Source organism: Megachile rotundata, chromosome 1, assembly GCF_050947335.1.
Source record: "Megachile rotundata isolate GNS110a chromosome 1, iyMegRotu1, whole genome shotgun sequence".
Lineage (NCBI taxonomy): Eukaryota > Metazoa > Arthropoda > Insecta > Hymenoptera > Megachilidae > Megachile > Megachile rotundata.
The window spans coordinates 21,220,341-21,246,936 of record NC_134983.1 but is presented as its reverse complement, the minus strand read 5'-3'; the positions used below and the strand labels follow the sequence as shown (position 1 = coordinate 21,246,936).

General features: G+C 32.4%; 4 protein-coding genes and 1 long non-coding RNA gene across 12 annotated transcripts; 3 read left to right on the top strand and 2 right to left on the bottom strand.

Moving 5' to 3' along the window:
• Positions 1-25: 25 nt before the first annotated feature.
• Positions 26-15,864, top strand: Ptp69D (Protein tyrosine phosphatase 69D). The gene is made up of 11 exons (XM_012290093.2): positions 26-687; positions 2,134-2,439; positions 2,515-3,102; positions 3,268-3,561; positions 3,638-3,897; positions 4,022-4,766; positions 5,597-5,843; positions 6,028-7,039; positions 7,108-7,395; positions 7,924-8,352; positions 8,441-15,864. Exons 1-11 carry the CDS (start codon positions 597-599, stop codon positions 8,519-8,521), a joined length of 4,341 nt encoding a protein of 1,446 aa, XP_012145483.1. The 5' UTR covers positions 26-596; the 3' UTR covers positions 8,522-15,864.
• LOC105663091 (uncharacterized) lies at positions 5,867-15,263 on the bottom strand. Its single transcript, XR_001096583.2, has 3 exons — positions 15,145-15,263; positions 6,719-6,853; positions 5,867-6,229 (listed from the first exon to the last, which is right to left on the bottom strand). It is a non-coding gene; the product is annotated as an uncharacterized LOC105663091 (long non-coding RNA).
• Positions 8,962-19,647, top strand: LOC105663092 (uncharacterized). Of its 3 annotated transcripts, XM_076531234.1 has the most exons (7): positions 8,962-9,053; positions 16,150-16,545; positions 16,825-17,234; positions 17,384-17,671; positions 17,925-18,226; positions 18,428-18,706; positions 18,788-19,647. In XM_076531234.1, exons 5-7 carry the CDS (start codon positions 17,927-17,929, stop codon positions 19,061-19,063), a joined length of 855 nt encoding a protein of 284 aa, XP_076387349.1. In that variant the 5' UTR covers positions 8,962-9,053; positions 16,150-16,545; positions 16,825-17,234; positions 17,384-17,671; positions 17,925-17,926; the 3' UTR covers positions 19,064-19,647. The 3 variants fall into 3 exon arrangements, with proteins under 3 accessions (XP_076387349.1, XP_076387344.1, XP_012145487.2); XM_076531229.1 differs by having other exon boundaries at positions 17,384-18,226; XM_012290097.2 differs by lacking the exons at positions 16,150-16,545; positions 16,825-17,234; positions 17,384-17,671.
• On the bottom strand, positions 19,335-22,167 carry wkd (TBC1 domain family member whacked). 6 transcript variants are annotated; one of them, XM_012290107.2, is made up of 6 exons: positions 21,849-22,167; positions 20,909-21,038; positions 20,254-20,827; positions 19,909-20,178; positions 19,732-19,853; positions 19,335-19,585 (listed from the first exon to the last, which is right to left on the bottom strand). In XM_012290107.2, the coding sequence occupies exons 2-5, from the start codon at positions 21,019-21,021 to the stop codon at positions 19,740-19,742; spliced, it is 1,071 nt and encodes a 356-aa protein (XP_012145497.1). In that variant the 5' UTR covers positions 21,022-21,038; positions 21,849-22,167; the 3' UTR covers positions 19,335-19,585; positions 19,732-19,739. The 6 variants fall into 6 exon arrangements, with proteins under 6 accessions (XP_012145497.1, XP_012145495.1, XP_012145493.1 ...); XM_012290105.2 differs by having other exon boundaries at positions 19,335-19,853; positions 20,909-21,034; positions 21,849-22,163; XM_012290103.2 differs by having other exon boundaries at positions 19,335-19,853; positions 21,849-22,162.
• A 171-nt stretch (positions 22,168-22,338) lies between these two features.
• On the top strand, positions 22,339-26,448 carry Tsen54 (tRNA splicing endonuclease subunit 54). The gene is made up of 6 exons (XM_012290102.2): positions 22,339-23,133; positions 23,204-23,303; positions 23,394-23,733; positions 23,822-24,880; positions 24,950-26,097; positions 26,156-26,448. The coding sequence occupies exons 2-6, from the start codon at positions 23,239-23,241 to the stop codon at positions 26,295-26,297; spliced, it is 2,754 nt and encodes a 917-aa protein (XP_012145492.2). The 5' UTR covers positions 22,339-23,133; positions 23,204-23,238; the 3' UTR covers positions 26,298-26,448.
• Positions 26,449-26,596: the final 148 nt, after the last annotated feature.

Sequence of the window (26,596 nt, the reverse complement as noted above, 5' to 3'; positions counted from 1 at the left end):
TGTTAATATTTCAAAAACTAAGCTTAGGATTTCAGAGTTTTGGAACTTCAGGACTTTTAATTTTTTTGAATTTTGGTACTTTAGAAAATAATGCATTCCAAACGGTAGCGAAAAATTACAATCTTTAAAAGCGGGTTTTAACTTAGAAAACTTTAAGAAACGTTGTTCCAAATGACAAATAAAAATGAAGAAAGTAGTATAATAAGATTTCCCGCCTTTAAAATGATCATCTTCATTATCGACTCGTTCATCGAAATTTGGAAGAGAAAGCCGATGGAGGGCAGTGTTGATCGCTGGTCATTTGGCAGCATGGTGTTTGTCGGGACACCTATGTTACACTCGTATAACATGATTCAGTTTCGCTAGCGCTATTACGGGGTAAGATTTGCGAACTGCGCTTGCATATCTCGGAAAAGTGCGTCGCACGTAAGTGCAAATCGTGATATGAAATAGTGAATTGGATCATGATTCAAATGGATAGGCGACACTAGCCGCACGTCATGGGATTGTGAAAGGAATCAAAAGCGTGTACGAAGGAGGCAGGAAGTAGGAAAAGGGCCAGGGATACAACGCTCACGCCCGGTTGTCACGACGCCATGTTTCCCCGAAGTGGTCTACCGATGTCGAGTATCCCTTTGATGGTACTCTGCTTTTTCGTACTTATCGTAGCCGGCCTTGACGAATCCGGTAAGTTCCGTAAATCCTTCTGTGAATCGTCTTATATTTAATTAAAAAATTAGGACGAATTTTATCGTTTTTATCTATCGAACGCTACACAAAATGTAATGAACTTTACAAGTAAGGTCATTAGTGATACACGATGTGCCACTATCACCATTATCCTCGAGATTGTTGCCCTTTGAACTGTCTTCCTATGTAAATAAATAATGTAACAATTGTTTTGAGCTAAGTCAATATTGTTAATTGTATATGCATCCGTAAAATCGCATACTGTTGTGTACAATTGATTAACAACAAAAAAGGATATCAAATGTCACTGGTGTATCTTGATTGTTTAAATTATTCGCCGCTTTCCCTTCCTTCTTGTGATTTGTTTGTTTCTCGATCTGTGTTTACATCGAACGATTCAAATTTCGCGATATATCGATTGTCAATAAATGCACGAAACTGATTTGTTTTGTCCACCACCTTGAGCGATATTTAACATATTTATATTTAATACATTTTGAAAAATTATACGTATACTTATCGATCTATTTATCGACATATTATTGTGTACTAAAGTATTCTAATTTATTATTTAATTAATAGCATGTTATTAATCGATCGATATTTATATCGTTTCGATTTTTTCGTTATTACTTTTTAAACAAATATTTATATATGGTATGTCCAAAAATTCGCAGACAAATGCAATGAAAAATCGGATTCTACAAATAAACAAAATTTTATTATTCAATTTTTAACACACATCTTTTCTATTACTGTGCATTCTGTAGAATATTCATAGAACAACTAAAAGGTGTTGCAAAATTCTTCTTAGTATAATTTTAAGAAAACCACTAGTATGATTTTAACAATGTAACTACAGACTAGGAAATTCTCTTTCACACAGACAGACATTAACTCATATTATCATTTGTTTAGATATATATTAACTTAAGTTATAATAAATAGATCCAAGATCCTAATATTAAAACATTATAAATTGCAACAATAGTTGTGTAATATACTTTTTACTGTATATGAAAATTATATCTAATTTTAAAATATAAATGAAGAATAAAAATATTTATAAGCATTATTAAAATTTTTTTAATATTATAAATAAGTTATAACAATTGGTAATTAATAATTAGAATTTTGTATTCATTTTCTGTTTTTGAAATAAATTATAGTAGAATATACTGAAGTTCTACCTTAATTTCAACTGTTAAGACAATACTTGTCCAGTTTATGTGACTTCACTATTATGATTGTAATGAATTAACGAGCCAGTTACTTAGTTCATTCACATACTAGTCGGTTAAAAGTTATTTTCAAGTTTAGTACACCAAATACCACTAGAATGAAATAAGAACTTTTGTATTATATTTATATGATAATAGTTTGTATATTAATATTAAATGAATTTATGATAAATATGAATCTATTTACATATTTACAATGCAGGTATAGAAAAAATAGAAACAACTGAATCAAAAAATGAGAACCCATCAGTGTTAGAAATTACAGCATCCCAAGATTTAGAAGGTATAGAAGCTGGCAGTACACCTTCACTAATATGTAAACTTAATGTACCGGGTCAAATATGGTGGACTAGCAATGGAAGGAACCTTACTACTATTAAAGATTATGATGCTGGGGGACGTTTGGATATTAAACAAGCAAGCAGAAATGATACTGGAGACTACAAATGTTCAGCAAAAACTACAGATGGAGAATTATTGGAAAAAGATGTTCATATCAGAGTTATTGGTAAATGTTAATTATAATTACAACTAATGCTACTTATTATATCATCTCTTTAACAAAGAGTTTCTTTCATTTTAGAGCCAGGTAAAATAGCACCTGGAGAAGATATTAGAGCAAAAGTAATGGAATCAGCTAACTTGACCTGCCACATGTATGGTTATCCATTGACTCAGTTTGCTTGGTTAAAAGGGAATGATTCAGAAAGTACAGAACACTTGAAAGATTTTACTACTATTACACAGATAAATGAAACATATACCATACTGAATTTAGAATTTGAAAGTTTGACACGTAAAGATAATGGGACATATATTTGTAAAGCACGCGATTATAGCGGCGAAATTAGCGCTTATAGACACCTTTTTGTAATTGATGTACCAAAAGTCAGCATTGATTTTATGAAAGCCGTTGGTGCAGGAAGTATATTTTTGAATTGGACTGTGAATGATGGCAATGAACCTATTAAGAAATATTTTATTCAACATATGAAGAATGGAACTAATCAATCTCAATATTATTCGGAACAAATTGGTGGTGGAGTTTCAAGTTATGTTTTAAAAGGTTTTGAAAGTAATACATCATATCAAATTGGTATTAGTGCTACAAATGCAGTAGGTTCATCGCATGTAAGACTTGATCCACGTTGGATCACTACACTTGAGAAAGGTATTAAGAAAAAACGTCTTTGATCATGTACACTTTGATGCAGTATAGGCCTCCTTTAGATAGTTTCTTTCCTTCTTACTCTTGGCCAGAGGAAGTCTATGTTGCACCCAAGTATGCATCTTTGTCATATTACTAGAAACAAGTTACTAATATAACTTGTTGCAGATCCTATTTTTGTGCCAAAAGTTTCCGTCAACGGGGTCACCGAAAATTCTATCACAATAGGCTGGACAGTTCCACCACCTGATTTAAAAGAACACGTTCACTACTACAATTTAATGGCTACCCATGGAGACCAGAAAAGGGAAGCGGTCTACCCAGCTCAACCATTTACCGTGTACGCGTTTGTCGATCTTGATCCCGCTACAACATATAAATTTAAAATTGCTGCGTGCAGTGAATACACGAAAGAGTGTGGAAATTGGAGCGCTGAAGTGAATGGAACTACTTTAGACGGAGGTGTGTTCCATGGTTTAACACGAATTATTCTGTTTACTTAAGAACGATGGAATTAACTATTTAATTTGAATTTTAGTGGCTAGTCCCCCGCAAAATTTGTCTGTTAATTGTCGATACGATAATATCAGTAGTTCCAGTTTCATTTCTATTACGTGGGAACATCCAGAGAAACCGAATGGCGTTATTATTCGTTACAACATGCAGTTGACTGGCGTAGCTACGTTTAAAAATGACATGGGTCGTTTAGATATTGATAATTGGGGGCCACAAAATTGGAGCGTTTCTAAAAGAAATAGTACAAATTATAATCAAATTCCGCCTAATACAAATTACACGGTAAATATTATTTTTGTACAGTTCCAATTTAGGAAAATTCCCTGCGGAATAGTTTCTACTTTTATCTAATTTCTCTGAACTGTTCGACAATTTGATGATATTATAAATCATGTTTTGTTGGAAGGTTCGGGTACACGCCGTGACTAGATCTCGTACACCAGGAAAAGATGCAATTGGTAACTGTACTACGCCCGTTACTATCCCGGACAAAGACAGTTTGAATATGCGATCGTGGCGAAAAATTGAGAATCAAGGTAGACAGCTGTTCAAGCTGTACCTTCCTCGCATAACAGAAAGAAATGGTCCAATATGTTGCTATCGGATTTTTCTCGTGAAATTAGCACCGCAGAAGAGCGTTTCTGATTTACCACCACCCGAAGAAATTGGTGTATATTCGTATCAATATGCTCATAATTCACCTTCTGGTGGTGCTTATGTAGCTGAAATGTTTGATAGTGATCGATTGATATCAGAGATTTTTCTTGGTGACGGTGAATCGTTTAATGGTAGTACTATGTGCAATAAATGTATTGGACTTCGACCGAAAGCTGCTCCACCAGTATTACATTCCGTTCCTGAAGTTCAAACAACTACTGTAATACCAAACACAACAGTTGCAACAACTACAACGCCAGTGACAACAACTACAACTTCTGCTCCACCGACTACTACCACTACCCAAGGAATAGAAACAACTATTGCAAATACAGTAGACAGTAATCATACAGGTGTAGAAAGAAGGAAAAGAGAAAATACAGTTGATCAAAAAGGAAAGAGTAATGATGGACCTTCTGAAGTGCTATTGTATCTCCCGCAAGATGGTTTCCTGGATGAAAAGTCAAACTATACTGGTTTTATTGAAGTTATAGGTATGTTCAGAAATAATTTCATGCTTATACAGGGCGGTTCACCACATTTTGCTATCTAGATTTGCGTCATTATTATTAATCATAGCAAACAATGTTGCAGATGAAGTTGAATGGTTTTGAAAGGGGCATATGTTGGTGGTATACTTTTTTTGTATTATATCATAGCAACATTGTATTATATTATGTATTATATTATATTTTGTATTATATTATATCATAGCAACATTGTTTGCTATGATTAATAATAATGACGCAAATCTAGATGGCAAAATGTGGTGAACCACCCTGTGTGCTTTGTAGACGATAGCCGTTTAAGTTTTGGAATTGCTATGCACTGTCAATCGATCAGGCCAAAATATGAATGATTACTTGACAATCATTTGATTCAACAAATATCGGGTCGCTTGTTTATCTAGTCTTTGGACTCTTGTTGATCAAAATGGTCGGCAGTGTGTAATGGACCTTCAAAACTGGGAAAAGATACTCGATAATAGATTGGATCAGGCACGATAATGACATGCATGACAATTACTGCCCATATTTTTCTTACTTCATTGAGCTTGAGAAAAACAACCCCCACTGTACCTGCTGTTGTGCTGTTTTCTCCTCGACGTTGAACGCATTTTGGAGTTATTTAGGGCGACCAGTCCAACAGTTACTTCTTACCTTGTGCTAGGATATTTCATATATCTCATATTGGAAATTTAAAACTTTTCATATTTTCAAATTCTCACATTTTTTTTGTATATTTATACCTTAACGTTGGCACTCTGACCAAATATTTTTGTCTTTACATTTTATCAATTGGTACAACAAACTATTTCTCACAGTATTTGGAAACCAGGAAGATCAGCTTCTACCAGCCTATAGCAACTACTTCAACCCTCTTTACGGTGGATTAGACCTTAGAACAATGGTAGCAGCGGAAGTGACCACATTCAGCGTGATTCTTCAAATTTCTATTGCCCTCATACTAATCATCATCATACTTCTCATCGCACTTTGTATATTGCACAGATATACGAAACGTGCGCGGCAAAGAGGAGAAGAAATTATAACCTTGAGAAACAGTTTCAGGTAAAGAACCGTACAAACATTGATTATCATTCAATCATTTTATAAGATTTAAGAAGGTGAGGTAGAAAATACTGTTGGTAACAAACCTGAAGAAAGTATACTTAAAATTGAAGTGTTTTTCTGATAATTTGTTACCAGGAGTATTATTTGTCCTGTCACCTTAATAAATATTTTTTTCTGCTAGACATTTGTGTAGGACTCTCAGAGGAAGACATCAGTTGGTCGCAGCAAGTCCTCCAGATATGCCTCCTATTCCAAAAAGTGAATTGCTCCAGTCTTACCTCGAACGGCATCGAGACTCCGATTACGGTTTCCAGCATGAGTTCGAACTGCTACCAGACAGGTTTACGGACCGTACAACAAGAGCATCAGAGGCACGGGAAAATCTGTACAAAAATCGTTACCCAGACATAAAGTGCTACGACCAGACCAGGGTGAGACTCGCACAAATGGATGGCATCTGTGGATCAGACTACATAAACGCGAACTTCGTATTGGGATACAAGGAACGTAAGAAGTTTATATGTGCCCAAGGTCCAATGGAAAATACCGTTTGCGATTACTGGAGAATGATCTGGGAACAGCACCTTGAACTGATACTTATGTTAACGAATCTCGAAGAATACTCCAAAACGAAATGCGCAAAATATTGGCCAGATAAAAGAGAAACAAAGAACTTCGGTGATATTACTGTTGAACATATTCGGGAAAGAGCCTACTCCGACTATGTAATTCGGGAATTAAAAATGACGCGATTAGGAGAACGAGATGCACGTACCATCGTCCAGTATCACTTCTTAGTTTGGAAGGATTTCATAGCACCGGAACATCCGCATGCTATATTGAGGTTCATAAAGAGAGTGAACGAAGCTTACTCGTTGGAGAAGGGGCCAATATTAGTACATTGTAGCGCAGGTGTTGGTCGAACGGGAACGTTGGTCGCATTAGATTCTCTGTTGCAGCAGCTTGCCGAAGAAGGCCAAGTTTCCATTTTTAATACGGTGTGCGATCTGAGACATCAAAGAAACTTCTTAGTGCAATCGTTGAAACAGTATATTTTTATTTACCGTGCGTTAATGGAAATGGCACAGTATGGCGACACCGAAATACCAGCGTCTCAGCTTAAAGCTACGGTTGCGAAATTGAGACAGAGAGATAATGGTAAAGAAAAGTGTAGAATGGAAGAGGAGTACGATGTGAGTAGAGTTTTCTTCAAGTACTTAACCTTGAAAATAAATTATATTACATGATTTATCTTTTGTAGAAAATTAACTCCGTGTTAGAAGATAGAAAATCATATAGCGTGGGTGGTGGGGAGGAAAACAAAAGCAAGAACAGAAGCGAATTAATAATACCGTATGATAGAAATCGAGTGATTCTTACGCCTGTACCAGGCAGAGAACACTCGACGTATATAAACGCGTCGTTTATCGAGGGCTATGACAATTCCGAATCGTTTGTTATTACTCAAGATCCATTGGAGACTACTATAGCAGATTTCTGGCGAATGATCTCGGAACAGTGTATCTCAACAATAGTAATGTTATCTGATGTAAGTAAAATTGAAATTAGACAATTTTATTGATGTAACAGTTCTATTCATTTGAACTTCAATGTTGCGTAAATGATATTTGTATAGTACGCAACTTATTTTTATGTGTATAATTTTTTAACGTAAATTATTCTTTTATTTAAACACTTTTGTTTTACATATTTGATATAAAATTTTGTGTATAAAATAGTCGGATGATAATACTTCTGTGCCTCCGATTGCATGTAAGAGCCTTATTAAATATAATTTGACTGTAATTTAGTATTTAAAACAATTCCTGAGGAATGTGGTATGTTGGTGGAAAGTAAAGATTCTCAAAGTCCTAAAGTAATCATTGAAGTTAGGTCAATTTTTCAATAAAATCCAAATCATGAAATTTGGCATAAGTTATTTAAAAAAGTAAATTTTACTAACAATATTTTATGTTAGTTAAGTATCATATCACACCACAAATATTGAACTTTTGCCTACGACAATTATTAAATAATTAAATAAAAGTATGATTATAATGTAAAACTGTATTTTTAGCTGAACGAAGGTCCACGGAAGTGCCCACGATATTGGCCCGACGATGAAGCTGTGTATGACCATATAAGGGTTAGATATATTCAAAGCGAGAGCTGTCCGTATTATACTCGTCGTGAATTTTGCGTTTCCAATACGAAGACCGACGAGAACGTTGTTGTAACGCAATATCAGTATCATGGTTGGCCGACAGTAGAAGGAGAAGTACCTGAAGTGACTCGTGGTCTCATTGAACTTGTAAACCAAACTCTAACAAATGACACAGAATCAAGCGGTTCGTTAGTTGTGCACTGCAGTTTTGGATCTGATAGGAGTTCTATGTTCGTCGCTCTTAGCATATTGGTACAACAATTAAGGACTGAAAAACGCGTAGATATTTTCACGACAACAAAGAAGCTACGTTCTCAAAGACACGGCATGATTAGCACCTTTGTACGTAATATATTTATTAGATTATTAGTCGTGTAAATAATAACCCTAATCGTAATATTGAAATTTAACCTGTGAATTGATATTTTAGGCACAGTATGAATTTTTGCATCGTGCTATCGTTAATTATTCGGATCTTCATAATTTAGCCGACGATGAACCAGCCTCTTAATACCAAGATACGTAATGCTGGAACATCATGATAATACTTGATGAACGTGTGCGTAAAGACAATTAACGTACAAAAAGAAAAGTGAAATGCTCAAAGGAACTTATATTGGGCCAACCAAAGAAATTATTAATATATTGGTGGACAAGTACATCATGAAGTTAAACTAACGCATATGGGTGCAAAAGAAATTAGCGACTTTTGATACTCCAAAACACAGACTACCAGATTATGTGTATTAAAGAAAACATACCACTTGGACTGAGCAGTAAATGTTTCACGTTGACAAAATACGTTATAATTAAACTAAACGCATGATTGGTTCGATGCAATTAACAAATCGAATTAAACCTGTTGGTAAATCGTTACAAAGTGCAGTACAGTGTTTCGTGATACCACGCTCTCAATGACGTTGTGAATCTATCTCAATGACTTATTTTTATCGATAATATCAAAGGAAGGAAAAACGCAAAGTAGTGTATCAAAATTTTTGTGATTGAAATGGAACATTTGAGGAAAGCACTAATGCAGCAACGTAAGTGCTTTTTCTTTTTTATTAACAATTATGACTATTTGATGGACTAGTGAAAAATTGAGCGTATTTAATAGGATGTATGAATACCCTAACAAGTGGACCATATATAGCTTACCAATCTAATATTTGATCGTACCTTTTCTTTTAATAGAATATCTGATTGAAATTGCAATATGGAAATTATAATAAATAACAAGGGATGTACGAATAATCTGATCAGGTCGAATTCGTTAAAATTCGGACCATGTCGGACGAGAGCTGAAGATATTTTTCTGTATACAAATGCTTGAGACTTTAAAAAATTAGAAATTTAAGAATTTGTAAATTTGAAAATTTGGGAAAGTTGTGGCAGCCGAAATAGCAGTGTCTAACACGAGAGTAATTCAAGCATTCACCACAAGTATGGCGCTGTTGCTGTTTCGACTGCAGTGTCTTCAAGGCCCAAATTTATGCGGATGACCGCCTATAGAAAAGTCGATGACTTTTAGTGAACTTAGTCCGATCCATTTCGAGCACAATCCCGAATTGAATCTCGGGATTTGAATCTTTGTGTTCCCAAAAAGAATCGCAAGCATTCGTACACAGTAAGATATTTTCGAGCTCCCAAATTTTGCCAAACACGATTAATATTAAAGGCTGATAAACTTTCATACATGGTATTTGAATTTTTCTTTTCTATCAAAATGCGATCAAATACATAGATGGCATAGTTAATATGGTTTGAAGTTAAATTAGAACTAGATTGTATTCTTCCAAAATGTTTCTACTGGCATGTGTTGTTATCCTACCGTTCGATGACAAAGAGATCAAACGCTGATATGATCTACTTTATATTTACGACTACTAATAACCGCGCACGCATGTGTGTAAGTTTATTTGTAAGATACGTGTCATATACATATATACATATAAACGCGTGTATACCACGCCAGCGCTAATATTTCTTCTAAAGAAAGACTGATATTCTTATTCAGTTCGAAATGCGCGAAGAACAGCACGTACCTTGTTTGTACGGCATGTAAAATTGCTGTCAATTGTAACCCACGAGAAAGATCATTTTTTTACTTTTTCATACACGAGGCAATTAGAGATATCTATGTGTGTGGCATGTCCGGATATGTGCTTTGTAAGTCACCGACAAAATGTAACGCATAATTGGAGGGCTTACGCGGCACAATAGGGGTTAGGTTTCACTTGAAAATACTGAATAATGTAGGTAGTTCTTATACAGATTTCATGACAATTTTTTTAGTTTAATCAGTGATAAATAAATTTTTTAACTCGTTCGTTGACACCTGAAAAATTGTAAAAATCAGTATTGTTAATACATTATTTGAAAAGTTAGTACAAATAACTTGAAATGTTTTAATCAGATAAAAATTGTGAGTGGTCATTAAATTTGATGGTGACATCGAACATGTTAAAAAAAGAAATACTTTTATTTGAAAAATATGCTTATAATTTTTAAGTGATATCTTAGCGCATTTGTTACGAGAACAAACATATAGATCTTATGTTCGCTTACGCGCTAGGCGCGTAAATCGTACTCGAGGAACGACAAGCCTCACGCTATAATGGTACAAACCATAACGTGTTAAAATAAGTAAGAACTGCCTATAACTGTCAGTATTTATCTTCACGGTGGATGAAGTGCTGGGATGCGAAACGAACATAAGTTAATGAGATTAATATAAATAAGGAAAGAAAAAAATGGAATCTTTTTAAAGTAAGGCAATTACGAAATCGACACACGTTACATTTTTTCGCACGCTCGTTCATTTCTAGTCAAGTTTTAACTCCGGCACGTGCGCTGCTAAGCCATTCACTTATGGCAGGGGACAATCATATTATAAATTTGATTTTACGCATCGCATCGGTCAGCAAGATTTTTTTCTTTCCTTTTTCCTTGTCAATTTATCTTCATTCCATTATCGTGCTAATGCACATCCCTACTTGATGTACATGTGTGTATAACCGGTTTACTAATCGAGAGAATTAATTAATTAGTTGCTAGTTTACGCTTCGATTATGTTTTAATTGATAGATAATATAAGGGACGAACGTATGCTCCGTCTGTAATTAGAATCGTTATCATCGCCTGTCGCTGTTGCTTACGTATTAACATGTAACAATATTTGTTTTATGCTGATTGACATATACAGTTGTATTTGCAAATGCTCTGGCAAGGTACAAAGTGCCTAAGAATTTCCGCCTATTCAATTTTTTGCATAAAATTGATATTTTTACAAAATCTAATGCTTTAAACTGAATGTTTTATTTTTAACAAACATTTTCATTAACACCTGATTTCGCTAGGTATGATAGAATATGCTGTATAATTGATTAATTGTACAATGGTCTATAAGGAATTTTTAAAGATATTTCATGCAAAGATATTTAACTATTAATTGTATTCAGAATTTTATAATGTTTTATATACTTATTCGCAATAACACAAATTTTATACTTATACATATACATATTATGTATGTTTCATTATAACTTAGTAATTTTACAGTTATCATCATCTCATTTTCATTCGCATAAAACATTTATTTACATTGTATGACCGAAAAATACGGTGGAAATTCCTAAACATTTTGTGTGGTAACTTGTGTACAAAATTTTTTGGAAATTATAATGACACGCACAATACGTTTATGAAAAGTAATCTCATGGACTTCTCATATCTTTTAAAGTGACAATTCATAAGTACAGCGCCTTACTTGTAAACTTATCTGTTTTAATTTATATTACACTGCTACCAGTGAGAGAATAAGTGATGTTTAAATATGAAACAGTAATTGTTATTTATACGATCTGCGATATGTAATAATTAATTGCGATTTTATTTAATAAGAGTTCTGGCAAAATTAGTGATTGTTTAAAATTTTTATACAGCTGAAATTTACTTTACATGGAAATGCGTAACTCAGAACAATGAATGTAGCAATTTTGTATACATTCTTACAGTATATAATTACAGATTTGTAAGCAGAATTTTTGTAATTAACTACAGATATTGTTCTTGCTACGCATCTCCTCAATTTAGGATGTGTATAAAGAGACATCAACATTTTTACAGCCAGTGTATTAATTAGAAAGATTAAAAGAATTGTTGTGAATTAATCTATATAATTTTTTATTTTTGCCATGACAAGTCTGATATGGTCCAAAAAGTAACAAAATTTGAAATGAATAGCAAGCATATTCCATTTTTTAACCACAAATATTTTATGTAGGATAATCACTTTTTATTTTGTAAAGTACAAGCGCGCTATTATTAATAATATGAAGATACCTCAGATACAAGTTAAAGTTAATGGCAGTCTCACTGTTTGCCATTTTCCCACAGAAAAAAAAGAATATCGTAATGGCGCACATTATTATTATATCGGCTGTGTTACTATGTAAATTTTTTATTTAAATCAAAATCGTAGTTTTTAAAATTCAATTGATTATCAACCTGAAATTAACTTTAATTCATCTTGAGGTAAATGGTTCTATGTAATTGGATTAGGAAGATTTAGCGCAAATAATACAGCGTGCCCTGTAAGAACGTGTGTGTGACGTTTGTTGTATAATTAATGGGGAGACGGCGGTTTTTCATGGATAATAATTCAAGTAGGACATATTAAATACTCTGCTGTGCCCAGAAAAAGGTGACCAACAAAGTAATTAGTCACCTATACATTAAAAATGCCATTCAACGCTAAATTTGCCCTAGTACTGAGAGAAACAATAGCATTAAGTATAGTAATCGAATGAGCTAGCATAGAATTTTGTAAATTACACTACTGCCATAACAAAGAGTTACGATATTGTGAATATGATTGTGCTGCATTTGAAAAAGAATTATAAAATATGAAATTGAAATAAATTTGTTTTACAAAGAAAATATTTTGAGGGAAATGCCTATCATTGTTGTTTGATAAATCAATTTTTGGTTTTCTTTCTTTCTATCATAGTAAATGTAAATGACAATTTTAGCAGCACAAACTTATTGCACTCAGAAGAAAAGAATTTTGCCAAATACGATAAAAGAGAAAAATGGAAGATGAACTTGAATTTATTAAAGTATTCTTTAATACTTTTTTTTGCAAGACAGAAAAATGCTTGCAACAAAAACTCTTACAATTTTAATGTACGAAATAAGATTTTACAAGATACAGAGTAAAGGAGAATTATCAAGGGCATTCTATGTGCTTATATTTCATTTTCATCGTGCTTCGTCCATTGTTAGTAGTTTTTGATTCACAGAAATAGGTTGAAACTTTTTTATTGTACAATACACATAAAGTACCGCCTTAATAATTAAATCTGAGATTTGTTCTCACTCTATGTTCATTTAATACATACATGGGCAATGTAATTTCTAATATACACAAATCCAGCGGCACCTACTAACGTTCCTGTGATATTCTATGCGACTGATGAGTTTAAGATGTGATGGATCACATAATCCCTTTTGTACAACTGGTAACAGAGACCAGTTTTTATATAAAATCAATCTTGTACTTTTATAACCTGTAATTTCAATTGATCACTGATTTCGATCATTTCTAAACTTACAATTTGATACCGATATACTTCAATTTTTACAGACTTTGTACCAGCTTGATATTCCTAACTCCTAAGCGTTAGAATGAAAGTAATTCGGCAATACCGATTTGTGCACGTTGAGTGATTATAATTGATTAAAAAAACTCGTTAGGTTTTGCAATTATCAAGCGTAACATTATCGAAACGTGAGAAATCAGACTTCGCTCTATTTACGCGCGTTCAGTATATTTGCTGCATGCTGTCGATTTATCGATATTTTACGATTATTGACCGATACGATATATCATGTATTACTCTTTCAGTGTAAATAGCGGTTAGCGTTACAAGAGTCACGTATAGCGACTATAATTTTTTTAATCGCACAACATAGACAAAAAGACAGTTGCGTTCTTATGAATATATACAGGGTGGCTCAAATACAATATGTAGTTGTCAAAGAAAGAATTTCAAGAAATAAATTCTTTCTTTTTCAACTTTCATTTGAGAAGTCTTATTAATGTAAAATATAGTAAAAAACGATTCTTTAGTATTTAACAAATATTCTACTCGACCTATTCTAAAAATGGATATATTTAGCTAAATAAAAGCTGAACAAATTTGAAAATTGGCCTTGAAAATCTAGCACGTCCGATTTGTGCCGAAGTTAAACTACGCGCGTACACCGAGGGATCGAATCGAATTTCGAGATCCTGATCTCTCGAAACTTCGAGATCTTGTACACACCGAATATTTTCCGCAATATATCCATTTATGAATCGAAATCGGTCACTCTATATGTGTACACGTTGTTTTATATTTCTAATAATTTCTGTCTGCTGCGAAGTCGTAATTAAAAATGGAAAAAACTGAAACGACACGCTAGAAGAATACTACAGAAAAGTATTACTAAAAGTATTCATTATGATTAGTTTATTATCGTTGCGACTTTGCATCAATTTTTAATGAAATTGCTTACTCCATAAACGTAGCAATAAAAAAAATAATATAGACTTATATTATCAGTGACGTGTATAGACTTGTTAAATTAATGTTATTTATTTGATGGTTATCGTCAAATAGAAATAATGCTCGTATTAGTACTACTATGTACAAACACGTAGGTTTCGTTGGGGCTCTATGTAAAAAATGTGCTATGAATCGTCGTGATTTAATACTTAGTATATTGAAACGTTAATTTATGCTTGTAATGTGTACTTTGGACGATTTACTTGAAACGATCGGTTATCATGGATCTGAACTCACTTCCGGTTCCATTTTCAGTCATTCATATGCCAATACTCAATTTAAACGATAAGTTCGGAAAAAATAATTTTGGCCTATTTTTTTAAACGAAAATTATACCGAAACGATCGTTATTATTATTCGTACATATTGCACAATTAAAAATAATATTAGTAACCACACAAAAGTATTAGAGGTTAATACGCAATACAATGCGAAGATCTTTTGCTAAACAATTATACACCGTTCCGAGAAAAAGAGATTTCTATCAGACGTCGCTTTTTAGATTAACATGTTAGGCACTAACCTTGTAGTGTATCCTTTCGTATTGTATATAAAACTATCTTTTAACGTATTTTTTAACCAACCGTGTTTGAATTTCGCGTCCACTGTCAAACGGTGCTGAGCAACCGTAAACGGTTTACGTCACGTTACTGTAGCTGCGCGCGTTTACGTGAGAATAGGCGGCAAAGTTCAAATCGATTTATCGGCAATCGGTAATTCCGTCTGGGTTTGCGTAGAATTGAAAAGCGATTACCAAGTTTTGCATCTTTTTGGAGGAACAAGAAAATGTTAGAGATGACATGCTCTAAAAACAGGGCCTACCACCGCCGTCTCCGATACTCGTTGATTACGATAAACTAGACTTTTGTAAATTACTTTAAACATTAAGGGGAGTAAGATCGGAATGACCGCCGCGTATTATATTACTACATTATGTTCATATATAACGAGAAATTAAGGTTAAATTACGTATAGTCTTAGATTTTGTATGATATTCACTTTAAAGAGAAAAAAGTTACTCTAAAGATAAAGATATATGTATTATATCTATGAAATTACGTGTAATGACAATTGATCGTTCGTCGATCTCGAGTGTGAAGACGATCGACGAACGACGAAATTCATGTAGCGGCGTTGATCATCGAATCATCTTTTTGTATGAAAAGAAGAAAAAACAGAATTGTAAAGCGATATCGGTAACGGTGCACTCGATGTGAAAGGAAATACACGACATAATAATGAACCATACGAGCAATTTTAATTTTCCTACCTCCCCCATTCTTATAATACATGCTATTCTGGAACAACTGCTTACGGTATATATCGTATTCGTACGTTCCAAATTTTACGGCTGTATAAAATGTTCCTAGTCACTTAAAACCATAAACATAGTATGCTATATACATACAATGTCTATGGTCAAAGTCGAATTGTTAGAGGCGCGCATTTTTGTAATATAAATTCTTCCTAAATAAACAAAAAGTAATTAATATGGATACAAAAATAATAAATAAGTTTCGTGTTCAAGTGGGGAACTGAAATCGAATAAAGTTCAAAACGTCCAGAACTGAAACATGGTATTTTCCATCCATCCGTGGAACTGTCAATTTTCGTTCGAATAGGTTAGCATACCGTTAACCATGCAAACCATAAATTATCAATCATAAAAATAACTAACATTTTCTGTGACATAGAGCTAATTGTAAAATAGTTCTCAGTTAGTTTTACAAGAAGAAAATATTAACAAAATAACTGTTATTAAGCAGACAACTTATAGTGGAAGGGTAATTATAGTGGATGAACAAATTAAGGAAAATCGCGGGTTGTCGTGTAACGGCTTCTCTCACAATGCCATTCAACGAACCGCAATTCCTTAAAAGGTTCGTTGTATGACATGCATTGCGAACTTTGTTCTATTTGTACTGTAAGTTAATAACAACTGTTTTCTTTTCAAAACTACGTAAAATCCCGCTATGTGGAGTAAAAAAATTAATGAAATATAAATACTTAGCGCATAACGATAAATCACATGGCTATGTAAATTCCAACACAACGCATGTAGTACAATACGCGGCAATATAACGCGTGGCAATATAGTACCAATGAATTGCATTTTTTAGTAATTCTAAGTAACAAATCCAATGTTATCGATCGTTATGTTTATCTAAAATGTTACTTCCATAAAATAATCGTTTTCTTACAGAAATATATACTTACATATTTGAGTAGAGGTCGAAGCATAGCGGACATGTAATTGAAGAATGTAACGGATGTACCCGAAATCAAGTTCACATTCGATTGGTCACCGGATAATCAAGTTCTCGGACTCGTAATAACTTTTAGCCATCCACAACTGGTTGGTTTTATTTCGTATTCCTGTAGGTCCGTGTTTTGCGTAAAAGTTGGACGACAGATTATTACGTGATTCGCAAGAAAAATGGAAACAGTACAGTAAACCAGTTCAGTAGCCATACGTCACGAGATCGAATGTTGTGACAATTTCAAACTACTTTTTGTTTAACCGGGCTATAAATGTACATCTATAGACGTTTATGAACTACAGAAGTAGAAACTCAAAATACTTCTAAATTGAATACATCTCACTTCAATAATGTACATTATTAAAATAACTAACTAGTTATCTAAAATAAAATATTATTTTCAGATAATAACTTGCATCAAATGCTGCTATTGTATTTTATACTTATAATTAAAGACGTAATTTATTTATATAAATATTAATAAATATATGGTTTATTAAGGAAATTAAAATGAGGATTATTGATGAAGGATACAGCGATCTCGATTATCGTGAAGCAGATTTTTCATCGTGAAGAAGATGGGTTGAATGTCCTCCGGGTGAGCCGAAGATTTATCGAAACGATGTAAAACGTATCGTGTTTCCTAACATTCAGCAAATTTGTACATTATTCAATGGAGGTCCTTCTACATGCTATTAAGAAAATTCTTGGAATACTTGGTGGGGAACAAACTGACCGAGGATGGACGTACAGTTCATCCCTGTTAGTACAATTGCGAGCGTGCCAGTGGTAAGTGTTCGATGACCGAACATTCGCGTGTGACATGAAATTTATTTTCCATTAAAATATAAATAATACCAGTAACAATATTTTTTATATATAATACTTAAAATTCCACCGATATTTGACAACACATTGCAATGATAAAAACAAACAAGAAATTATTTAAGGCAAAAAATTGGGATACCCAGTAGAATGAACAGAACACAAAAAATGATATTAATTTACGTTGTTTTAATGACGTTCAACTATGTTTACGTAGAAATGCGAGCAAACCGCGAATCCAGCGGAGAGTATCTACAGAAGGTGATGTTTCAGCTTCAAGAGTTTAATGTCCCTTCTTCTATGAACATCTACGATCGTTTATCATTGAAAAACAATTATAAAAATACACCAACTAATGGGAATAAAAATAAACAAAGTTATACACCTCAAAGAATTAATATGAACGTGCGACAAAATGTAGGAAATTATCGAAATCAAAGCGCACATCATAATGTTCCAATTAGTGATAGAATTGAATTACATCGAGCTGATTATGAATCTCCGCCTCACTATTATCAGGTAATATATCGGGTTTCAATGCATCAGAGATTCAACGCGTGACGACATAATGCAAGTTCTAACGCGTGGCGATATAACGCGTGGCAATATAATGCGTGCAATTAAATACTAAATGAAAAATACAAATTTTTACTTTAACATTTACTTTTTAAATTTTATAATTTAAGAAAAAAATACATAACGTTTTGAATGTGAATTCAGACCTTTCAGTATCAGCCGCCGACTATCACGAAGGTACAAGAACCGGAAATGCTTGGATTTACACGAGCAGAGCTTGCGGCGATGTACAAGAATGCATTAGATAAAGGATCCACGCTCAGTTTGTCTTCATTAAATAATGCATTCTCTTCCGGCGAGATACCTCAAGCTACGCAAAGTCATGTAGAGTTCCCGGCCAAGCAGCCTCTTTATCAGTATTATTTTTTTCCATTGAAGACCTTCATGTCAGAGTTCAAAAAAGACCATGGTTATAAAACAATTGTAAGTAAAACACTAAAGTGTTTGTAACCATCTGTTAAAATGTACTAATTTGAAAACTGATGAAATAAATATTTTTTGTAGCCTGATTCTGCATATGATGGTAATAAGGGAATTGCACAAGTCGCGCAAACGCAGTTGTCACACCCACTGTTTACAGCTATAAGTACATTTATCACCATGGCGATTGTATTCATGATGAGCATCTTGTTTTTACCAAAACTTACTCAGTTAGATATATTTCACGCCCGAGCGATTCAAGAAGATTTCTTTTATTTATCAAATATCGTTAGAAATGCTATTGAACAGTACAATTTTTTAGAAACATTTAAGAATTACAGTATAGATTCTGTCATATAATCTAGAATATAAAATTGAGTATTCGAGTAAATTTTGTAACAGCACATTATAATGTCTCAAACAGCAAACAGATGTACAAAAAATATTATAAATATCATTCAAACCTTAATTTCTATAGTTAGTTCTTAGATTAAAACGTGTAAAACTGAAATAACACTATATGATCTGACAAAATATATTTTATAACATGTATTTAATTACATTATTTGTTATTAGTTGGATAAATTTTAACAAAAACAACACAGAGTTAAACAAAACAATCCTTATCGGATAACATTATAATATACTAAACTTTATTCTTAAAAAATGTAATATGTAACGTCTTACAATTTTCTTTTGTACATAAATATTATAGAATTGTATAAAGTTATTAATAACTACAGATATTTTAAATAATACATTAATCGATACTATAAACATCTACAAATATTGTGCACGTTTTGCAATCATAGTTTAGTAGTAAAACTATAGATAAATTGTTTGTTTTGATCTATCCAAGGAATGTATGCATGTGCGATTTATCTAAATTTGCAATAAAGAAATTAGGTACTTTTGTAAAAGTATAACTATATAGATGTTGTGAACTGTACAATATGAAGAATATAGAGAGGAAGGCACACTTTGGAGTAATACCTGTAAGCTCTTTACTCATTTTACATGCTACCTACTTCTTTAGTCAGTCTGTCCGATTAGCAGTGGAAAGAGATGCCTGTTCTGCTGCTTTTCGTTTTAATACTTGACGCTGATGCTCGTATTCAAAATCCTCTTCAGTTATATTTAGTTTTCGAATCTGAAATAGTATATTAGAGATGTCTGACCATATCCAAAAAAAATTGATAGTTTACCTGATACACTAAAGCTTCTTCTTCCATAATGTGTTGTGGAGGATTTCTTAGTACTTGGAGCGTTTCGTAAACTGTCGGACAGCGTTTAGTAAGGGATGTACGACCTAAACTGCCTTTTAACAAAACCAGACCGACTTTAAAAATAATTTTAACGCCTTCACAAAGAAACATATCCCACACTCGAAGAATACTTTCCCATGGCAGTGTTCGCGTATAAACACACAAGAACCATTCAGTCATATATAAAATTGGCTCCATCTTTTGTTTTTTCTGCAAAAGTGAATATTATATACACACAATCTAATTTTTAATTGTATACAAAGAAGAAAATAAGTTTATACTAACTAAATGTTTATAAGCAACAGGAGATACTCTTTTAAGAAGAGCAAATAAAATATCTCCATCTCTTAATAATGTTTCCATTCCTTGACTATAATAACCGATCAAGTATTTATCACATATTGCAACGAGACACCAAAATGCTTGTACAGCAGGCATATGCATCAGCAAAAATGCTGCGATAGGTGCTTGAGCTTGACAATAACCAACTTTACTATTCAAAATTGAATATGCCTTCAACACTTTAAATAGTTCTTCTTGTCCTGGTGCTTCTCCAATAAACATCACATGATGAGGAAATTGTCGATGAAGATCTTTTTTTATATCGTCTATATATTTTGGATCACCAGATCGTTCTACCAGTTCTTCAAATAAATTTGGGTTTCCATCCATCAACAATTGGCCCCCACATAGATTTAACCATGCACGGAGCCTTACAGAAGGTGGAATACCTTTTCTGCATCTTTCTCTTACTTTACGATAATTTGTATTCATGAAATGACTCCAATTATTTAACATCTGTATCCATTTTCGTTCCCTTCTTAGCATTATCTCAGGTGGTATTCCTTGTTTTGCAAGGCTATAATTTTACAAAATATATTAATAAATGAACTATTACATAATAGTTAGAAAATTATTATATTATTTCTTTCAATATTACCTATCAGAGCTACAGTTAGAGTCTTGAAGGAAACCATGTCGATCAATTTTTGATCCTTCAAATTTATCACTTTCAGTCTCTGCATCCCCATTATGTGATCCTGAGGCCGCCATAGCATTTTTCTAACTGTCTGAAGCAAATTGCATAATTTTGTAATTAACAATGCATATTTGCATCTCAGAACCGGTATATAATAAATCACATTTATCAAACTTCAAAAGAAAACAAATTAAAGATTCAAAAACCTTGTAACTTTGAAACTGAAAATAAAATCATCAAACCAAACAATTTTTATCAGTAAGAATAACAAATCTGCTAAGAATAGCATAAAAAATGTTATCTTTTAAAAAAAGCAGATATAATACGTTTTTACTCTAGTCAAGAAATTAAAAAAAAAAGTTATAATTAAATATTTTTAACTATTTAAGAACATTTAAAAGCAATAGATGAATATTACAAAAATAAAAAATTCCAATTATGTTACGACTATGAAAATGGTTATAAAAATTGGAACGAATGTCATTGAATTTACTTTGTCAATTGCAATCTTCACCGAACGTATTATTAATCTCTCTACATAAGTTAATATTAATCAACATATTTTAACATTACAATTCTTCCACTTACATTAATGAATCAAAACAAACAGCTAAACGTCACTAAATGTCCACAACTGACAGTTGACAATTAGTAGCCAATGAAATCCAGAGAAATAGTACCATAACGTAATGATAATTCAAGATAATCTAGACTTTATATACATTGCGTGATAAAGCATCGTTTTGAAACGCCCAAAAAATGTTCATGCAATGAATTATAGTTTGTGCATCCCGTACAAACACGCAATTGCGTATATACTATATATATCTTCAGAATATTTACTTTCTGATAATCGCATTAATAATGAGTAACGAGAGGTACTTTAATTAACTGTACTCACCATCGATGCTGTCCAACAATGTAACTTATGAAATATGAAAAGAACATGTTGTACATCATTTAAAGATATCGGTATCTTATTTCTGTCATACACGATGATTATAGTTTGTACATATATCAGTTGAAATTTATTACTACATTATAGCACTACATATGGCAAAATTTTTTATTTCCAAATACAGTACTGAGATAGGTACTTTTAATTGGGTGGTTCCACTCATTCGTCTGCTTATCCAATAGTAAAGGAGGATTAAAAGTAAGACAACTGAACTGTTCCTTAGGTAGTAACATGAATACAAATTGTAATTTAACTTTATTTACATTTCCATTTATGGAAAATAGGCATATTAATAAAAAAAGAAAACAAATTTAAAAATAGCTTTTATGTTAATAGTGTCAAATGCTTTATTGCTTCTTAAACATGGAAGGCATTTAATCGGTCATGTAGTATATATGTATATATTGTTTATGTATGTTACATACAACAGCATTCAATGAGAGAATAGGGCTGCTTTGCGCAGCTCAAGTGAGTCCACGAGGACATTAGTGCTATCCCACCACGTTTAGCTTTCTCCTTCATTAATTATATATACCGTGGACGAAATATATGATTAGTAAATGCGTGATCATCTTCGTAAATTAGAATTATAAATGTTTAAATTTTCGAATTTTCAAATTCAAGATTCTATTATACATCTTGTAAATTCCTTGAAGCTGATTTATATGAGTATGGACTGATTAATGGTTGGAAGACAGACTATTCGGTAAAAAATACCGTGCAGTCGTCGAAGTCATTTAGTCATGTTTGACATAGAAAATGTGCAAAATAAAAGACAACTAAGTATATACTCTTCGTGATAAAAGCTTCATAACTGCGTTTGCGCTTTACTCTTGGTTACAAACCAATCAGAACCAACATGCGCAAGACGAACGAAAATCGGTCATTCGATAACTCTGCCTTTTGCTGAATTGACTATTTTACATACATCATGTATATACATATACATACATAAACAGATACACATTTATACATTTCTTAACCTTGCATAAATTTCTTGAACCGAAGAAAACATGGTTAAAAAATGACATTGGAAATATACATATATGTTTATATCTGTTAAAACTTTAATATACGTAAAATATTTAATCCTTCGTACTGATTCCTTTTTCTTATTATTTGATGTCTCCTACCGGCATCGTTCCTTTCAAATATAAATGGAATTTGTATCAGTATTCAATAACAATTATTGTTTGTGATTTTTAGTAGTGAAAAATAATATTTTTAGGTACAAAATTCTTTACATAAATTTAAAAATTATACGTAGGTATTTTAATACAATTGTTAACTATATACAGGTATCGAACAATGACAGGTTTAATTCATAAAGTAAATGGATGAAAACAATAGTCAGAACATGACGGAAGAAACGGACAAATTTCCCGTCAATATGTTAACGTAAGTTTTTTATACGTAAACATCTTTTAATATTTCGTAATAATTTAATGTAATTTAAACGTAGTTTGAAAAAATAATAAAATTTTACAGGGCAGAAGGGTTGTTAAAGAACAGAGGTATAAAGTGCCATGCTTGGGATGAGTATGAAAGATCAATTAAAACCCTTCCAAAGACTGGAATGAAACAGTTTGAACCAGATAACTCTTGGTTGCAAAATATGCAACTTGAGAAAGGCATTATAACCCGTAAAAATTTATTAGCTGTGGAAAGGGTAGACCGTATTTCTCAATTAGCCAGTGCCGAATGGTTGCCTGCACAAAAAAGGGCCAAAGTCAAAAAACATTCTGGTCAAGACTGGAGTAGTTTTGGTTTGGAAAAAAATGGTGCCTTGTACTTAATACCAGAAGAAGCATTGTTTCTTTTGGAAGCTGTATGTTTATATAATTCAAACACATGGACTATAAACTTATGAATTGTTACGTAACATAATAATCAATGTGCATATTATTTTATTTTAGAATTGTTTGGAGCTTACATGGAACGATGTACCATTATCCATTCAACAAGCTTATGACCTTTTAATTGATAACATCGAATGTTCTTTAGAAGAGTATAGAGTTTATAGTCAATTAGTACGCTATGGTTATCACATACAACGTTTCATTTATGCTTCTGAAAGGAATGTAAAGCATGATGAAAGTGTTAATACAAAACGTAAAGTCATTGTGGAGCCTGAAAATGGTCTTTGGATGATTGATACACAAGAAAGTAAAGATTGTATAAATATAGACAATCAAAAATCTATCAATTCTCCAGAAGAAACTAATAGGGACAGTAAAAAACCTGATGTTTCTCCACAAAAAACTAATACAGACAGTGAAAAACATGCTGATTGTCCGAAACAACTTAGCATAATCGACGAAATATCTCTTGATTGTCCAGAAAGAACTAGTATGAACAGTAGCATACCTGTAGATTGTCCAGAAATAATTAATATGGACAACAGAATACCTACAGATTGTCCAGAAAAAAATACAAACAGTGAGAAACTTGATGATTGTCCAAAACAAATGATTAAGGATGATACTGATTCTTCCATAGAAATTTGTCAAAATGTAACAGAACACAGTGATGTAGTAAATGATGTACGTGAAGTTTTAAATAATCTTCTTGGTAAAATAGGAAACACAGAAATTCAATCTGAAAGTGTTGAACATGAAAGTAACATAGAAAACTGTACAAAATTAAATACTGATGTGGAATCTGTGAATATAAATGGAACTAATAGAAAGAGAAATTCTAGAGCAGAAATTATATCAGAAGAAACCTTATTAGGTAGTATAAAAATTGTCAAAGATCCCTCAGCTGATTACAGCAAGGATGATAAAATGTTAAATTGGCGCGGATCGCGCATACAACGAAATGTAAAATTATTACCAAAAAGAACAGATAAAGTGTCGGCTTCTGATATTTCTATAATTGATTCCAATACTAAAACTTTGGAACATTGCTTAGGTAAACATAAATCATCTTCAATATCGAAAGAGAATTCACCAATTAAAAGATCAAAACAGGAGGTAAGTGCTTACAGTAATATTTGTAATATTATAAATTATAAACTTTACAATTTTTTACTTTTTAATTAGATCATAGAACTTTCTGATGACGAGGTTCAAGAAGTACCAAAACCTATGACACGAATGGAAATATTGAATTTAATTCCAAATATAGCTTCTCAGTCTACCATATCAATAAAGGTTTCAAGAGGTTACATACCACACAGCATAAAACCTCATAAAACTGTTTATCATTATGAAAGCTCAAAATTAAAAAACTTACAGCAAACGGACAAAAGGCTACGGCCTAACAAAAATGTAGAAAGTTCAAACACAAATCAAAAGACGCCACAATCCTACAATTCTTCCACGAACAATAATGTTAGAAGGAATACAAATATTATGCCATTTCATCAAAATGTAACAAGTGTACAAAATGTTTTTATGCAGGATTATTTTTCTATGCAGCAGGCTCAGCATACAAATTTTAATCCTAATTATGTATATATGAATAGATTACCGTACATGTACAACCAAAGCTCGTATTGGCATCATAGAAATACTATGTTCCAGAACATGTTCGTTGCTGTAGAAAATCATAGCACTGCTATACATCAGAACAGATTCATTTCAGTACAAATGAATAATTTTTTAGTACCAAATATTACCAATAATATGATAAGAAGTTCTATTAGTCGCAACCAATTTCACCAGAACTTTTATCAGAATTCTTTACGAAAATTGTACCATCACAAAGTTGTAGAAAACACGTCGATTCACTGTAGTATCGGTAGAAACGCGCTTTTGTCAGAACCTCGTCAAAGATTTTGGTCAAGAAATTATCAGAGAAGTTCAAATGTGGCAGCAAAATCTAACGATGAAGTTTATCATTCATCATTTAGAGCATTACCAGGAACATCTTCGTGGTCAGAATTAAAAACTAAATGGCGCGAAGAGAAAACAATTACTATTGACGATGAAGATACAGAAAAAGACAAGATTGAAGATAATAATGAAATACAAGTAGTTGGACAAATACGTAGTCCTCTTATTGGGCCAAAGAATGCAAATAGTCTTGAAGAGATTTTCAGCAAACTTAAAATAATTAAATCTGCGTCCGAAAAAACTGTAAGAAGAAAAACGAATAAATACAAAATATCATATAATGTTTATTCGAATACACAAAATTACAGAAAAGCAAATCCTGGGTTTCCACTTTACCGGATAGTAGTAGTAAGGTAAATATATTCAACTTACTTTCTTTAAGTTATATCAAATAATATGATTTTTTTCTAGGCAAGATGATCCATTTATACAGCCAATTGAATTACATCGCTTGATACAAGATTCGGGCAGCACGCCGATAATATTGGCATGTGTTTCTATGTCAATTTCGTATGTTCAACCGGGATATATATCTGTACATAACTTGACATAATTAAATTGTAATACTCATATTTTATAGTATTTAATTAAATATTCGTATTTCTTTTTTATTTATTTTTATATAAAATGTAAAATACAATTTTACTATTGCGTTTTGTACTGATTAATATTGCATTAATACACATGATTCTAGATGAAACATATTTACAGCTTATATTAATTTAAATATTTTACGAAATTAAAATATTTAAAAACATTTAATATATATTACATACATTAAGTAACTGGAAACAAATTACTGCTCCATCTAAAAAATTTTAGAACAAATAGTTTTAAAAAGAAACACATTAA

Coding starts and splice junctions, on each gene's coding strand:
- Ptp69D (XM_012290093.2), top strand. CDS start 597: ATGTTTCCCCGAAGTGGTCTACCGATGTCGAGTATCCCTTTGATGGTA. Junction 3,898..4,021: donor CGCCTAATACAAATTACACG/GTAAATATTATT, acceptor TTTTGTTGGAAG/GTTCGGGTACACGCCGTGAC. Junction 4,767..5,596: donor TGGTTTTATTGAAGTTATAG/GTATGTTCAGAA, acceptor TATTTCTCACAG/TATTTGGAAACCAGGAAGAT.
- LOC105663092 (XM_076531229.1), top strand. CDS start 17,858: ATGAACAGAACACAAAAAATGATATTAATTTACGTTGTTTTAATGACG. Junction 18,227..18,427: donor CTCCGCCTCACTATTATCAG/GTAATATATCGG, acceptor ATGTGAATTCAG/ACCTTTCAGTATCAGCCGCC. Junction 18,707..18,787: donor ACCATGGTTATAAAACAATT/GTAAGTAAAACA, acceptor TATTTTTTGTAG/CCTGATTCTGCATATGATGG.
- wkd (XM_012290107.2), bottom strand. CDS start 21,021: ATGGCGGCCTCAGGATCACATAATGGGGATGCAGAGACTGAAAGTGAT. Junction 20,828..20,908: donor TCTAACTGTAGCTCTGATAG/GTAATATTGAAA, acceptor GTAAAATTATAG/CCTTGCAAAACAAGGAATAC. Junction 19,854..19,908: donor AAGAAGCTTTAGTGTATCAG/GTAAACTATCAA, acceptor ATACTATTTCAG/ATTCGAAAACTAAATATAAC.
- Tsen54 (XM_012290102.2), top strand. CDS start 23,239: ATGGATGAAAACAATAGTCAGAACATGACGGAAGAAACGGACAAATTT. Junction 23,304..23,393: donor TTTCCCGTCAATATGTTAAC/GTAAGTTTTTTA, acceptor AAAATTTTACAG/GGCAGAAGGGTTGTTAAAGA. Junction 24,881..24,949: donor TTAAAAGATCAAAACAGGAG/GTAAGTGCTTAC, acceptor CTTTTTAATTAG/ATCATAGAACTTTCTGATGA.